Source organism: Lycium barbarum, chromosome 2 (assembly GCF_019175385.1).
Source record: "Lycium barbarum isolate Lr01 chromosome 2, ASM1917538v2, whole genome shotgun sequence".
NCBI lineage: Eukaryota > Viridiplantae > Streptophyta > Magnoliopsida > Solanales > Solanaceae > Lycium > Lycium barbarum.
This window is the reverse complement of record NC_083338.1, coordinates 14534164-14551827: the sequence shown is the minus strand read 5'-3', so window position 1 is coordinate 14551827 and position 17664 is coordinate 14534164. Positions and strand designations below refer to the sequence as shown.

At 33.7% G+C, this 17664-nt stretch overlaps 1 protein-coding gene across 2 annotated transcripts; it reads right to left on the bottom strand.

Moving 5' to 3' along the window:
- Positions 1 to 6857: 6857 nt before the first annotated feature.
- On the bottom strand, positions 6858 to 16700 carry LOC132626234 (uncharacterized). Of its 2 annotated transcripts, none has more exons than XM_060341040.1 (5): positions 16574 to 16700; positions 15369 to 16374; positions 15008 to 15058; positions 14802 to 14874; positions 6858 to 7485 (listed from the first exon to the last, which is right to left on the bottom strand). In XM_060341040.1, the coding sequence occupies exons 2-5, from the start codon at positions 16283 to 16285 to the stop codon at positions 7315 to 7317; spliced, it is 1212 nt and encodes a 403-aa protein (XP_060197023.1). In that variant the 5' UTR covers positions 16286 to 16374; positions 16574 to 16700; the 3' UTR covers positions 6858 to 7314. The 2 variants fall into 2 exon arrangements, with proteins under 2 accessions (XP_060197023.1, XP_060197022.1); XM_060341039.1 differs by having other exon boundaries at positions 6858 to 7195; positions 7283 to 7485; positions 15369 to 16688.
- Positions 16701 to 17664: the final 964 nt, after the last annotated feature.

Here is a 17664-nt window from a genome sequence, read left to right as displayed (position 1 = left end):
GGGGCACCACCTCGGGCAAATCATAAACACGAGCCCGGGTAACTCGCTGTGCCTGACTAGCGCCTGCCATCCCTGGCTTGCCCTTCTGGGCCGCCGTTGCCTTCTTCGGAGGCATCACTGCAAACACAATAACGAATCAGATCAGAATCATCCTATAGCACAGCTCTATCGCACGATCTAAGATTTCAAAGAAAGGTAACACCCTAAATGCCCTGTAGCCTCCTGTTTATAGATGTGGTGCACAACACACCGATAAACAAGACTCTACGAGACACGGCCTGTAGACATTCCGAGGACAAACCGCTCTGATACCACTTTTGTCACGACCCAACCCTGTAGGCCGTGACTAGTGCCCGATCTGGGCACCCAAACCCATCTATCAAATGCATTCAAGTATATAGCAGAAGCCGACAAGGCTATATTCCAAATTTAGATAATTTCCAGAAAAATTTCGGCAGAGTTTCCTTTGTTTTACAGACTATCCGAAATAACCCTGCGCACAGAAAATACCAACAAAGGCCTCATCGGCCAACAAGGCAACATGTAAACATATGCGGACCGGCCGCCGCGGCGAATGGGATCTCCCAAACACAACATATACACACATCCGTACAGAAAGACCCCAACCTACAAACATGTCCACAGACCTCTAAACAGACCGACAGAATCATATGACGGGACAGGGCTCCACCGTACCCAAATAGTCAGATATACAGAAATATATATACATAGCAAAAGATGTATGTACCAAAAGTGGACTCCGGATCAAAAGGGAGTACTCCGAAATAGCAGAAAGTGGAGCCTACAGTGGTGGATCACCAGTGTCTGTACCTGCGGGCATGAAACGCAGCCCCCGAAGAAAGGGGGTCAGTACGAAAGATGTACTGAGTATATAAAGCATAGAGTATAGAAACATAAGCCACAACTGAAAACAAACAGGATATAAAAGGGGGAATACCGAACAGTATATCAAAATCTGTATCAAAATCATATATACATAATGCAAACAAAATCATGCGAAGCTCAGGAACGTGGTCACCACTCCGACGCTGGTGCCACACAGCATAACACCAGAAGGTTCAAATCTCCGTACATCCCCGAACACACATATCATCATAACGCATCACCAGCCATATCACAGCATAAATCCAAACGGAACCCGACCCTATGGCGAGGTCTCGGGAACCGTAACACAGCATACGGCCGAATTTATCATAGTGCGCACGAATCATAACCGGCCCGGGAACCGGTGAACGAAGTCATAATAAGGGCACGAGTGGAGTCGCGAGCAAACAATGCAATTTGTATGTCAAAATATTCTTTGAATCTTGTTAAGATCATAAGTCAAATCTTTAGTCAAGGTAGTCGACAATTAGTTAATACGGAGTTCGTTTCACAAAGGTGTTCCCGAAATGGTGTTTATAGCCCAAAATACAGTTTAACATATTGTGGTAATCAAGACATTATTTTATAATAGACAATTTCATAAACAAAGGTCTCTTATCGAAATATTACAAAAAGAGGGCCTAATAGAGCAAACAAAGGCACCTCGGGGTTAGCGGGCCCACCTCGGGTCAAGTCGAGGCGGCGGACATGAATCACGGACATTTGAGGTCTATGGGACCATACGTGAAGGTTCCGAAGCGATTTGATTACATTTGCATAAGTTTCGGACATTTGGTTACTTTCCAGCCAAAATAAGGTCTTTAAGATTCAATTCGATTGAATGAAAAGTAGACATTTTCTAATTCGGATTTCGAGGAACAGAATTGCTCCCGGGGTTTCGATATCGACCTAGCATACCTAGACATGCCAAAAGAAGGAGTGGGTAGCCTTACATACCTTATATGCGTCTTAGGCTCGCCCAAAACTCAAGTCCCGTTTCGCTCAGAATCTGCAAATGGTCAAAGTTACCAATTAGGGATTTCAAGGCTTAAGAATTCACTTAACCTCATTTTTGTCTACCGAAATTTCGGCAGCATTTCCCCTATATATATAACACCCCGAGACTTAGCTCGGCTCCATATACAACAACAACAACAACCCACAATATCACAAACATCACAAGTCATAACAAAATCACTCTAACGTCAATATTCTTTCTTTCTACATAAATCAACAACTTTCATCCAAACTTCACAACATCAAACTAACATCCACATTATCATATTCATTTACTCATTCAAAGTTATTCAAACACATTCCAATAATATTCCAAGCGATATACATGAATTTAAAGCAATCCGCTACTTTCCATATTCTATTCAAAACTTCTACGAATGCAACAAAACTTCCCAAATCACATTGTCTTCCTTCCAAATTTATTAACAACCATAATCCACATTTAAAGTCTTACTTCCACAATTATATAGGAATGTGCAAAAATCATATAATTTCCCACAAAACCCGCAACCATTCCCAATGCCAATTCAACTCGTTAAACATTCATTTACGTCATAAATGCCATAACGACGCAACTAGCAAACTAAACAACAATCAAATTCGTCTCCTTCACCATAACATGGCTCACGACCACTTCACCACACACACACACACCCACGGTTTCACACACACACCAAAACTACGCAATTCTCGTCTATTCTCAATCCTTATAATATTCATACAAATTCCATAACACAAAAGTGGCAAAATTCTTACCTTTTCTTGAAATTCCGACTTGCCGCAAACGTGATTCTTTCGCCAAACAAATTGTATCACGTCGGAGAGCGTCTTGAACTTACTACAAATATGAGAAGAACAAGATTTCTAGAATCAAAACAAGGCTAGGAATTTTTTTTTTCTTTCTCTCTATGGGGTTCGGCCGAATAGGTTCAAGAACTCCAAGATGAGTTTTTAATTTGTTTCTTGATCCTTCTATAGATAAACATGGATATATACATTGATTAAGTGGTCACATGTTGATCACATGACCACTTAAAATGGGGCTTGGGCCAAGCCTCTTGGCCGGCCACCCCCTAAGGTTTGGGCCTCAATTTTCCTTCAAATTTTTCTTGGCTCAATTCGTTGAAATCTCGTTTTGTAATTTCCGAAACTAATTTCCGAAATTCCAAATTTGCCCTCGGCCTTCCCCGATGTCTTTACACCAATAATTTCATAAACGACATAAGCATATTAACTAAAATCAAATTATTGCCTTGTAACACACAAGTCTTAATTATTCTCAAGATTTCCAATTATGCAAAAAAAAAAAAAAAAAAAAACGGGACATAACAATTTGTGTCGATAACAAATCGGCCATTGCGTTGGCCAAGTACCCGGTGTTTCATGAAAGGAGCAAACATATTGATACTAAGTATCATTTCAGTAGAGATTGCATATCGAAGAAGGAGGTAGAGCTTGAGTCTGTGAAATCTCAAGACCAAGTTGCGGACATTTTCACCAAACCGTTGAAGATTGATATTTTTCAGAATTTGCGTATGGCTCTTGGAGTAGTGAATCAAGTTTGGGGGAGGGGGGGGGGGGGGGGGGGGTTGAAAAAATAAACTTGTTCACATTATTTAATTTGTTCACATTATATTTAATTTAGTTCATGAACTAGTAGATTAATGTATTAGGAGATATATAAATTGGTGGAAAATTCTACATTAGTCTAGTGAGTTCTTATTCATGTACTTGGAGGTAGGGGTGGGCATGGTACGGTATTTGAAACTTCGGTACGGTAATTTCGGTATTCGGTTTCTAAAAATATTATACCATTACCGTACCAAACTAATTTGGTATGGTTCGGTATTTTAAAGTTCGGTTTCAGTATTTTACGGTACGATAAATGGGTACCATAGTTTGTCCGACTTCGACTTACATATACTCATATCATGGGGAATTATGACTTCCGCTACTTAAGAAATGTTTCAATTATTATGTACTAAACACCTTACACATGAAAAAATATTCAAAAGAAAGTACAAGCAATGCCATTCGTAAATCAATTACATAAAAAGACATTTAAATCAAGATAGGGTAATCAAAGTTCCAACGTTTAAACAATTAATTTTCTAATAATACTAGTTTATATATTTGTTAGTATTATAATACTAAGATATATGAATTGTATATGTAATTATATACTTTGGTATGGTTTTCGGTATTTTCTTTATGAATACCGAAATCATACCAAATACCAAACTTTTTAAAAATGCATACCAAATACCATAACACCGAAACCGCGGTATAAAAAAGTTCGGTTTCGGTATGGTAATCGGTATCTACCATACCATGCCCACCCCTACTTGGAGGATGTGAAGTGTAAAATTATTAATAGTGATACATGTATACTAGGCTAGAACATGGATGAATTCACCTATAAATAGTCATGTAATCTAGCCATTTGAATTAAGTCGAGTATAAAATCATCTTTCTTCCATTTCTCTTCTAGTGAGTTTTGAGTGTTATTTGTGTTGTCTTGCTCTCCCAAATTTCCAACAATATGCATGTCAATATATACAGTTGATTTCCGCATGAAACACAATGATATACATTGACTTACACAAAATATTCAAGACGTATACATGGCATACACATATCATAATAATATACATGCTTGTATATCGTTACATGTACGTGTCATGTGCATATCACGGTATATACAACGATACATAAGACATGCAGTAATTATACACCAGATATACAATGAGAGATACCGAACATACATTCATTCAACTTCAAACCACCACTACAAAACATCATAATCACCATTCATTCCACCAAAATAGTGCAAAAATCATTTCCATACAAGAAAAAAAGAAGAAGAGATCAGAGTCTGCTGGAGCTAGATTTGTCCAAATCGATCTAGAAACTGTTCGAATTAGAAACAAATTAACTCTATGTTACTAGCTTATGGAATGAGATGAGGAATGTCTTTCAAATTGATCCTTGGCAGTTGGTACGTACCTGTGATCAGGAATATTTAAAGACTCTTTAGCTGCCCCAAATTGAACTATTCAACACTATTTTAGAGAATCTAATCAGGTAGCTGATAAGCTTCCATCCTTGAGTCGTCTTGCACTTAATCAAATTACCTATCAGATCTTTGATGAGTTGCCTAGACAAGTGAAGGTACTTTAAAAATTGATTACTGGAGGATTCCTAATTTCAGAATTAGGACTAAAAAGTATCGTGAGCTTGTATATGCTGATGGTTTCATGTGTATTTGTGTACCTATTTTTGTATACTAAAAGGTGTAAATGGGGGTATCTCATAAGTAACTTCCTAGTAAAATATGTGTACCTTTATGTATTTTAGTGTGCAAAGGCGTGGCCAAAGCAATACTTTGTACAGAGTTAAACAATGTCCAATCTCGATCTTTTTAAGAGGATAGACATTACATACCTCTCGTAAATGTAGTTTGTTATTGATTATTAATACACACGGTAGGGATCTTGCCCACCATTAAAAAATTATTATTTTTCCGCTGAATTTTCTACTGAAAAATGTTCAGCGGCTATTTCCTATTTCCTGCTGAATGTCGGTGGGAAAAACCTAAATAATAGTGTTTTCACAAGAAAAAATTAGGAAGTTCCCCACCATTTCAATGAGAATCTGTTTTCCACCATGCTTTTTCTTAGTGAGATAATTCGGTGAGAATAAAGTGAGAAAATCATATTTTATTGCACAAATTTCCTACTGAATGTCGATAGTAAAAACCACTATTTCTAGTAGTGACCTGACCTCCGGCCTGATCGAAGATTACTTTTGATTGGAAAAAGTAGACTGGAGTAAAGTTTCCCAGTATGTTTCTGGGGCACATCTAATTGCCACGAATTAAATGCCCTTTATGAATAAAAAATCTCCATGCAACAACATGACAATAAGATAAAGTACAAATTGAGGAACACTATATACGATAAAGTAAAGAGGTAAGGGTCAAAAATACACCTCAACTATCACTTTTTTCTTTTTGTGTTTCATATCTCAACTATCCAAAGTGAGACTTTCCTACTTAAATTATCACCAGATAGTTAGTAAAACATACATGAACGCTGACTAGACTAAATGTTTGACCTCAAACACCAAAATGCGCGTGAAACATAATTTTCTCAAAAGATTGCGTCCATTTGACATATGTAACAGCTATATATGAGCTGACTCATTATTATTATTATTATTATTTTTAATTTCTAATTAATTCTTTAAAACCCTAAGCTCTCCACCTTCTTCTTCATCATTTCTCAACCATTTTTCTTCATTTCTTCTTCTCTTGTGCAGATTTTCTCATTTATTTCTTCTTAATTATCAGCTTTTTTCTTCATTTTCTTCTTCTGTAAGAGCTAATCATATTTTCTCCTTCATTTTGTTTCCCTTCATCTTCTTCGGTGGTCATATTTTCTTGTCAAAATGAGGGAGAATGTCTTTTGCAAATGTGGGCAAATTATCCACGTGAAATTAACTTTCAACCTAACAATTAGTTCTGCCAGGGTGGAATTATTTATCCATGTGGAGTGCTACGTGGCACGATTTTTTTTTTTTTAAAAAAAGAGAGTGTAGTACACACACCATCATATATAAGTCAAGATTTGTTGTGCTAACTAAAGTGATAGTTGAGGTGAGTTTTTTACCCTTATCTCTAAAGTAAATCGAGACAACCAATTCGCAAGGGGAAAAAACATGTTAACTCCATACTCTTATGTTTTAAGTAATACAATCTGGTTAAGCTGTCAGCCAAAACTCTATAATACACATGGTTTTGGGGTAAAAACATATTGAAATTATTTTATTTTCTTCATCTAATTAGAGAAGAAAATTGACCTCACCCCCTCCCCAAATAGAGGAAATACAATTTCCAAAAGAAAGAAGGAAAAAAAAAACTACTCTTTGTTGGTGATAGAGATAATTAACAAGACTAGCCAAAAGCAATCAATAAGGTGAGTAAGGAAGGAAAAGAAAGTGGAGGGAGTAACAATAGTTTAACAATAATACCATGAAAAAAAAATTAAATAATTTAGCACCCTTTCTTGACGATTATAAATTCTCGTCGTCGGCTTCCTCGAGAAAGGGGAGTGCCCTGTCTGTCCAGAGAATGCAGGCAAACTCGGAAAAAAAAGGAGTGACTCTCGTCCCTAAACAAAGCATCAGTCAACTTTTGTCTAACGTTAAATATGTAGAGCTTGTTTTGTAATAGCCAATAGGAGTCCTGTTGGGCTTTCGCGTTTCCTTCCTTTTCTTGTTAGAACTGGAAATCCTGTATTTTGCATATCCATACGATAAAGTCCTTGAGTTTCTGAAATAGTTTAAAAAAGTGCTTCAAATCATTGCTATTGACTCGGACCTGTTCTAGAAAAGTCGAGATATTTCTGTCAGTTAATTTTGAGCGGCACTTCTACCATAATGTAGAACCATGACATGATTAGAAGTTTCTGAAGGAAGCAAAGTGAGGATATTGTCAGCAGCATTAGTACTCCATATATGATCTCTTACATGTTGCAATGTCAAGAATGGTTGTAGCTGTTGGCCTCTACATGTTATCTCTATCTGAAGTAACAAGAGTCAAATTTCCATCAGTGAAATTAAACAACCATAAATACAAGTGCCAAAAAAACATGCAAGTAAACTAAATAACATAGAATACACAAATTGATTGATTCTTTGCCATGGTTTAATCAAACAATAGTAATTATGATTCACTGCTTTGAATTGCTTTTCTTGAGTCAGGGGTCTATTGGAAACAACCTCTTTACCTCTCAAGGTAGGAGTAAGGTCTGCGTACACTCTACCCTCTCCAGACCCCATTTTGTGAGATTATACTGAGTATGTTATTGTTGTAGTAATTATGATTCATAATTAGAGTATACAACTGTGTAATCAACTATTTGGGACACGTAGTTGGGCCTTCCTTTCCTCACCCATTGTTGCAACAAGTTTAACTTCAAAGAATATGAACTACTTTTACACCGTCAGGTTATCTAAAAAATAATTAAAATTGCTCATAATTGATGGAATTATAATATTCTGAAAGTTAAATCAGATAATTAACATGCTACTAATCTCTTTTATACTATCAGCTATACACGTGTGAAATCAACATGCAACTTATAAATAAAAGTAAAAATAAAGCAAATGAGAACAGACCAAATGGGTCGAGCTGGGCAACCCACCAATCCCATTGTTGAAAACTACAACCAACTTTAATCATATTAGAGGTCCACTTAGACTTTGCTCCTAATCCAGAATGATTATACCTTAGACTTCATCAAATTATAAATAAATATGTTACTCCCTGATTATGATGTAAAGATTTCCCATATCTTATTAATTGAGAGATAAAAATTTATCTTTAGAATTGACAGATAAATATTTGAGGGAGAAAAAAAAAAGTAAGAGAAGGCGACGAGTCCAAATAGTACGGCAAGGAATCAGCCTTTATCTTTATACTTTTCCATAATTTATTGAGTTTTAAGTTTTATAAAAAGTCCGTCTAAACAATTTTATATAATCAGATCATTCAAAGAATATGTATGGATAAATCTTTTTTAAAATGTGATATTTAAAATCTGATAAAGAAAAATATAATTTGTTACAACAAGTAAAGATAACCTGATGATAGTACGGCAAGGGATCAACCTTTATCTTTATACTTTTCCATCATTTATTGAGTTTAAAATATGATATTGAAATTTGATAAAGAAAAATATAATCTGCTATAACAAGTAAAGATAACTTGATGATAGTTCGACAAAGGATCAACCTTTATCTTTATACTTTTCCATAATTTATTGAGTTTAAGATTTATACAAAGTCTGTCTAAGCACTATTTACAAAATTAGGTCATTAAAAGGGCATATATAGATACTCAAAAATACGAGATTTGAAATCTTGAAAATAAGATATAGGAGTATAATCTACTACAACAAGTAAAGATAACGAGATGGTGTAATTTTTTTGTCCTAACAATGTATATTACTTAAACTCTTTTTTATTCGTAGTTATCAAAATCAAATACCTACTTCTACAAAAAGAATAGAGAATAAAGAAGTTCTACATGACTTGTACATATCACTTAGCTTTATTGTCCTATATTCATGCACGTCTCATTCACGTTGCTTTTATTTATGTCTTCTTCAAAAGAGAATAAACATAGAAATAAAAAATAAAAAAAGAATATAAAAATGTGAAATGAAGGTCAATATTCCTTCATGAATCATGAGGTATCTCTCTCCCACTTTTAAAATTTAAGCATAATAGGACTTGGTTTCATTATGTTTAAGATTTTATCCATCCTGATTAAACGGAACTAAATATCTATTAATTGATACTCTTACTTATTCCTTGTCTTAATCTGTCGACTATTAATTATTTAACTAGTCACTTCTTATTTTGTCTCTTTTGAACCATTCGTAATGATTCTTGTATTGACTAATAGCTCATGCATTGCTTTTCTCCGACGTGTTCTTTCTTTTATTTTACTATTTTCTTTAGGGTTTCTTTTTTTAAATGGACCAAAAGTTTCTTTTTGATTCTATCAAAGTGCAGCACTTACGAGGAAAAAGAGGAAGAAAAGAAAGGGTTAAAATATTAATCCATGAAAAAATAAGAGGGAATTGGGTCCTACAATCCGCCATGAGAGAGTCGAGTTGAAACAAACGAAAGCATGACGAAACTCATTGTCACATATAGAGTCATGATGATAACTTTAAGGGCATGCAAAATTAGGTTATAGAGAATATAATTCATTGTATTTTGCTCTTAGGTAACGTAAGACTCAAACTCTGAATCTCTATCTGCTATGATATCATATGTTGATCAGTATCAGACCATCTAATTTTAAGTTTAAGATGTTAAAGAGAATGCACTTTTAAATATTTAGTAGGCGTTTTCTCCTGAAAATCAAATATTTTTCATTTTATTTGGAATTCTGAAGTTGGAGTTGAAGATGAGTCGTGTTTAATTATAGTTTTGCAAAGAATATTTGGTTGTTTAAATGTATTGAAAGTGAAAACAAGATTTTAGTTATTTTCCAAATTTCAAATACAACTTTAAGCTGTATTTGGAATTTTTATGACCAAATGTTGATTTTCAAATAAAGTAAAATATTTTTTCGAAAAAAGTGAAGAATGCTCACGGCCAAACGGCTCCTTAGTTATGTTATGTCTCAACAATATGATATGGCAGGCTCAATTTTTCATGGGCTAAGTGCGCATGAATTACATAACAAGTGAGTTGTCATACTTAATTTGAATCTAAGATTTCTACCTACTCGAAATACTATATCGTAGTGACTATGCTATCTAAAACTTCAAATTGTTTGAAAAATCATACTTCTATTTATCTAATTACATTTCAACATTACCCCCGTCCAAAACCGCCCAAACATTGAGCATGTTCACTTTCTCTTTCCCTTCTTAAAAGTCAATGCACTATTCCACATTTGTGCTCAACAAAAATCATTATTAAGCTCAAAATAGACCGTAGAAAAAGGGAAAGAAAAGTAACCTAGTCTTCATTTTGAAGGCTATATTTTGCTTTCTCATATATTGATCATTGCTTAAGATTGTTATCCTTAATATCTATATGTTTCTCGCGTACCATGTGGCTAATGATTGCGAGATATACAAATTAAATACTCACATGATTACATAAAAACACACACACAATATATATATATATATATATATATATATATATATATATATATATAGGGCAGCTAGTATGAAAAGAAACACTAATCCAAAGCAAAAATATAATGTTGTCTCATTCCTAAGTTAGTAAGCTTTTTGGGAGTCTGTCTTTCTATGTGAAAATCTTAAACCCTACAATTCTTCCCCGTCTAAAATTGAGTATAAAAAGATGTGTTTATGTGAGTTTTAGTAGGTTCAATTCATGATATGGTCATATGGTCGTGTGGAGAATAGAATTAAGTAAATTAAAATGTGCTTTCGAATAGTTTAAACTTTTAGATGAGATGGGTACACACCGCAACATGGTATCAAAGTCAGCAAATGTCTTTCGGTTCAAGTCTCACCACCACACTCTTAATCAAAAACAATTTTCACTTGCTTGACTTTTTAAAAAGAATCCCAGCACATTAGTGACATTCTATAACAACTTAAACTTTTAGATGAGATAGACACACACTTCAAATTCCAATGATTAGGGCATGCAAATTTAAAGGGGGAGAGAGAATTATATATGCAAATTGCAAAGTAAAGAACGAAAATATGACCTATGACTATCATTGATATCCTATTCCCTACCACTTAAAAACTTTAATAATTGGTCACTTAGTTGCCATGACGTGTAGAGGGTCGGGATTTTGGAAGTTTGAGTAACATAGACATGATAACCAAACCTCAGGTCAACTTAGGTAGGACATACAAGAATAAAGGCCAAATAATAACATTAAGACGGCAATGATATATGTAGCCATTCGTGAATATTAAGAAGCAACTATTAAACAAGTAAAAGCTACATTCTACGAAGCACGCCACTGCTACATAATTTGATGATTACAAATAAATATAAGCAGCGAGTAACACGTAGAAGTAGAAATGGCTCGTTTCTTATTAATTAATGTTAGGTCAATAACTTAGATTAGAATATTATTTTCGTTGAGTTTATCGTTTTAGATAGAGATTGTTATTGATGCATATAGGTTCTTTATTTGAGCTAAAGAAAGGTATACTTGAGTTTACGTTATGAATCGTAAGCAGATAATATGTCTTATTTTTAAAGTTACAAATTTCACATTTTAAGAAAATTTGTATATATATAAATATCAAATAGATAACCTGATAACTTAAACTCTATTTGTACTAGCACTTCTTTTCAGGATAAATATGTTATTGTGTAGTGCAAGGATAGAATAATAAATCCACATGGCTTGGTATTAGTCGGGGTACAAGGGTTGACCTTCGTAGATACATATAATGAATCCTAAAAAATAATATGGAATGTTTCGGGAATAGAATGTTATATGTCATACATCCTAACGTTAATCTATACAAAGTCGTGTTTCTTTAGTATGTGTTTTTGATAAAACCCTAATACAAGTTATTTGAGGTAGTTGAGGAAAAAATAATTTATCCTACAGAACTTAGAAAGAGAATTGCAGCTAATTATTTAATAAACATTTTGATGTATATGTATCTCGATGACTCGATACTCAAGCATAGCTGGTTGTTTTCGGATATTATTATCAATCATTAATATGGAATGAATCTTAACGATTCTAACATCAAATAAAATAAAAAGTTCAAGAGGAAACAAGTAAATGAGCGACGGTTTCTTTTGTCTACATGCATGCAAGTAACATACTTTTCCATAATAAATTGATTTCCTATTTATGTTATTAATTAATTTTTTTGTGGTTATGTCTAGTGGCGGAATCAGAATTTTCACCGAGGGGTTCAAAATATGTAAAAGTGAACACACGAGAAAGTCAAATGGGGTTTAACATCTACTAAATATACTTAAAAAATAATTTTAACCATGATAAACAGCGAATTTTTCGCCGAAGAAGGTTCGGATGAACCCCCTTGGCTATACCTGACTCCGTCCCTAGTTATGTCTATGGGTTAATAAGGAGAAGATGTTGGGATGTTAAGACAATAAGAAGTAAATATAACTTCCTTTCATTCCCCATTTTGGCTACCTAGCTAATAAAAACATTACAAAAAATAAGCAAAAAATCATATGCATCTATAACACCATATAAATTCATATATAACACAAATAGAAATACAAATATGGCCATCCTTGGCTCCTCTTTACTTGAAAATAATTTCCAATATTTTCTAGATCATTAAGCACACGCAGTAAACAAAAAGAGAACCTTATTTATGTTTTTTAAAATTTATTTTAAAACCATTTTTTATCATTATGATGAGGGAAAGAATGCATATAAATAATATCTAACACTTGAAGCCAAAACAAAATTTCTCACTAATAGCTAAGTTATTTTTTTTCTTTCAAAAATATAACTTTATTGTTTTCTTCATAAGAAAAAGAAGGGGTTTCCATTTACCAGACTTTTGGAAACTTTACGCGATCGACTTGTTTGGTATAATGACTATAAAAAGGTTTCATCTAAATAGAACTGTAATGTGCTAGGCAGATATATTCCATTCGAGTATACCGCATTAAAATGGAAAAAGCATAAAGTTAAGGAACCAGCCATGGACGAATAAAGAAATGTAAGTGTTAAGAAATGGATCTTGAGACTAACTCAACCTCAAAAGCTAACTCATGAGGGGACGATTATCCAAGTCCATATAAAGAGACCACCAATCTCATTAACCACCGATAAGAAACTTTTTCGTTTTTCAACTGTTAGCGAGTCATGGAATGTCAGTGCAGAAAATTAAACTATGATTTCACTTAGAGAAAAAACAAATTGGTTAAAATATCATGCAATTGCTTTTTTTTTTTTTTTTTTTTTTTTTGTGAAATGTAATTGAATCCGTAGATTAGATTGAAGAAATTTTCCCCCTACCTCAAGAGTATTTTCTATTCGCTTTTCTCTAAACTTACGACTCAAAATCTCTATAACAAAGCAAGCAACTAATTCTGTGCTTTCACAACAAACATACTCAATTAACGCCATATATACATCCCTGCTTGTTTCTAATTGAAGTATTGATATATCTCTTAAATAACGGCTTCATTTGCTAATACTTGATTATATCGTAAATCCAAGATTAAGGAGTTAGAGTCAGTTTCAATAAGTATGATATTAGTAAATGTATATATTTTAATTGCTTTTCGTACATATACATACAATCTGAATCAAAAGCAATAGGTTCAGTTTGTTGAAGTGTATGATCATTTCATTTAAAATTTGTAGCTCTTAGAGAGATTATAGTTTGATTACTTAATTATATTATGACCCGACACGCCCATCAAGTGTGGGCATGGTTCTTTTTCATCGACCAAACACGTGACATCTTTGTTTTTACTTTTTGAGAGGCAGTGAGATTTACACCCAGACCTTTTGCCTGCTTTAATACCATGTTGAAGTGTATGACCATCTCTCTAAAAGCTTAAGCTAAGCTTTCAAAGCTTAAGTTTTTTGAGAGAGCATACTTTTAATCGACACAATTGAACCTACAACACTCGCTCGATCTAAATCTGCCTATATGAGTTTCTATTCGTCTACTTAGATCTCCAATTGGACTAAGTTCTCAAAGATGTTCTAGGAAAAAGGTAGATATGTTAGCAACAATGAAGTCGTTCCAGAAAGATTGGAGTGTTACTTTCTTTGTAGTAAATAGGACGAAGCGAACCATGAAAGTCATCAAATTAAAGCAATGTGCAAAGGCTTATTCTATAAAGAATATATATTTGAGTGATTTTGGGGCTGATAAGGTAGCATGTAGTTTTCTCCTTGGATTTCTGACTTTGGTCATACTCTAAAACCACTAAGCAATAGAATAATAAGCATGGAGGTATAGTTTTAGATGTGCTTTTCCTTATAAGTAGACAAAACCCACAATAGTTTTTTTGAGTAAACGTAGAACAAGCAAAGAGCTAATAATACAAAAAGAGAAGAATTAATGAAGATGGCTACCTAGAAATATACTTCCCACCTAATTATGAAGTTCTTTCAATCCATAAATATTATCCTTAATAAAACCATTAATTAGTTCTGCTGTTTCTTTCATGTTTTTCCCCCCACCAACCATTGTAATTAACATGTTATGGATTTACTGGTCCAAACATATTAGTCTTAATTCTTCTTGGAGTCCTAGAGTTAACGGTTTTCCAGGCAAGTATGGAACATTTATTCAAAACCCATAAGGAGAATTTCAAACAAGAGAATATAAAAATATTTAGCAATGGTGGTTTTTACATACCTCTGATTCATTTTCCAATTGGAGCTTATTGACCAAATACTTCAAGACTAATCGTATTGTCATCCTCCCATCTCTTGAACAATTATGAAATGACCAGAAAAAGAAAAAAAAAGTAAGTCAAAATGAAAGCAAATATTGAAAGAAATATGAATTTCAAAAAAAGAAACAAATAAGAAGAGAGGAAAACTTCAAAGTATATGACTTACTTGATTCTAAGGTAGCTCTTGGATATCTGCGGCAAAAAGGGTTCTTTTGTTCTGCAACATAAGGCAAAGTACACAAACAATAAGTCAGGCATATTTCGAAGTTAAATGTCAGAGAACAAATAAGCAGGAAAAATACACTACTAAGAAAATAGTAGGAATTAGTGACTAACACATTTTGTAGCTAAATCGCAAAATTCATTGCTAATTCTATCTAATGATGGATTAAAGACGGATTATCGAAAAATTCTGTTAATTACGAGCAATTTAACGACAGATTAGCAGCGAAATTTGTAGCTACTTCCAGTTTTTCTTATTGGGAGGAAAAGCAAAAGAATCAAATTGTTTTTTGTTCTGCACTTACTGGTTTGAGGATGGTTGTAGTGAAAACCATAACCCGGAATGTGGTCTTCGAGGAGGATGAATGACCCTGAAATCTATAGAACTTGGTCCTGGAACTCCTAGTCCAGGACCGAAATGTGAGCTTGCTGCTGGAATTCCTAGTCCAGAACCAAAATGTGAGCCTGCTGACACTAGAGACAGATTGAAATTATGTTGGATTGGCTGCATAGGTCTAAAACCCCAGTTAATAATCTCTTGCTGATATTGTTGTTGGAACATTGTTGAACTAGTTCCTCCCCCAGGATGTTGCAAAAACAAAGACGAGGTCGTACTAGGAGTAGTCATAAGCTGTTGTGTTCGAGGTGGTGGTGGTGCTCGAAATTCATGTATATTATGATGATGAGGAAATGTATGTACTGCTGGAAAATTAGCAACAGTACATACATTAGTACTAGTTCCTTGTTCAGAACTAGTACCAATCATGCCATCTGCTGGTAATAGATCAAGTTCCACTAATCCGCCTGATCTTCTTGGATTTCCTTCTGGCTTGTTATCGGTGGGCATATATGTATGCCCACCAATACTCAACTGAAGCCATCCTTTTTCCTCATCCTCCTCCTCCTCGACCTTATCTTTAGCCTTTTCTCGAATGTTGTTGTTGTTGTTAGTATCATGAATGTTATCCTTGGAACTCGAGCCGGTTTCATTAATACTTCCGGTTCTAGACTCATCTTCAGCCATTGAAGAATTTTGATGAGGTACTCCAATCAGTGCTAGATCAGATCCTAAACAATCTTGTAATTTGCTATAACGTTCATATCCCCCTTGCGCGAATTCGTTCATAAGACTATAACTCTTGTAATCACCAAAACCATAAACATAAACACTGCTTTGAAGATTCTGTTTAGAAAGGTTTTGAGAAGGATTAATCATGGTCATATTGAAAGCCCCCCAAAGTAATTACCAAAACCTTCATAAGCCATGGATATATGGGAACTCAATAATCTTACTCTTGATATTCTTCAACTCTACAAATTGGAAAAAAAAAGGAGAGATCTAATTTAGTTGTTTTGGGAAGAAAAACATGGTTTCTTGGAATAATTATGGAGATGGAGCTATCCATAGACTAGAAGAAGAAAAAACTGCCTGAATTTCTTATAAATAATAATATATATGTGCTGCTTTTATCCTCGACAAAACATCAACGGACAAGAAGGAGAATAATACCTGCGAATCTCAATTTCCATTAATTCTCTTTGTTTGGAAGCTGGCTTGTAAGGGATGAGTTTCTTTTTATTTTTCCCTAGGGGTAAAAGTAGATGGTGGTCAATCACTTGTAGGCACAGTATTTTTCCTATTTTATATTCTTCTTGCACATCTCTATGTGTATAAAATAGCATAACTTATAAATATTGCCGTTTATGTGGCACAATTCAGAATTTGAATTCAGAATTTGAGAGTGAAATAATTTAATTTTGATAGTGAAATTAGGAATAAAATCTTCAAGTTACTTGAAATAAAATTTACATATTTGAAAACTACTTAAAAAGTACTATGCTCTCCGTTTCAATTTATGTGAACATATTTCCTTATTAGTCCATGCAAAAAAAAAATGATTCCTTTCTATATTTGGAAATAATTTATCTTTATCCGATGATTATAGCCACACAAAATATATGTGACTCATTTAACACCACAAGTTCAATAGTCTTCTCTTCTTTTTTAAACTCTTTGCCCAATCAAATAGGTTCACATAAATTAAAACGGAGGGAGTATAAGTCATAAAGTTGACCATTCGAAAAGTTAAAAAATATATGAAAAAATTATGTTAAAGAAAAACTTGTTTGAACCTCGAAATTCAAAAAATGTCACATAAAGTGGAACAGAAGGAGTAAGATTTATACTCCATTTGTTTCAATTTATGTGACACCATTTGATTGAGCACGTAATTTATAAAAGAAAAGAACACTTTTGAAATTTGAAATCTAAAACTAGTCTTAGACATTTGTGTGATTATAAATCATCTCATCAAGGTAATTAAATTGATAATTCTAAAAGTAAACGTGTTTCTAAATATAAAAAGGTGAAATTCTTTTGGGGACAAATTTAAAAAAAAGTGTTGCACATAAATTAGGATATACCTAATAAAATAAAACAAATATTTGCAGTATATATGCTATTAGTAAAATTTAACTTATATTATCAGGTTGCTTCCTTTATTTAACTAATTCTACTTATTATATGAGCTGTTAATTGTATTATTTTCAATGACTTGATAACGGGAAAATTCATTCAGCATCAATGTATCAAAAAGTTAA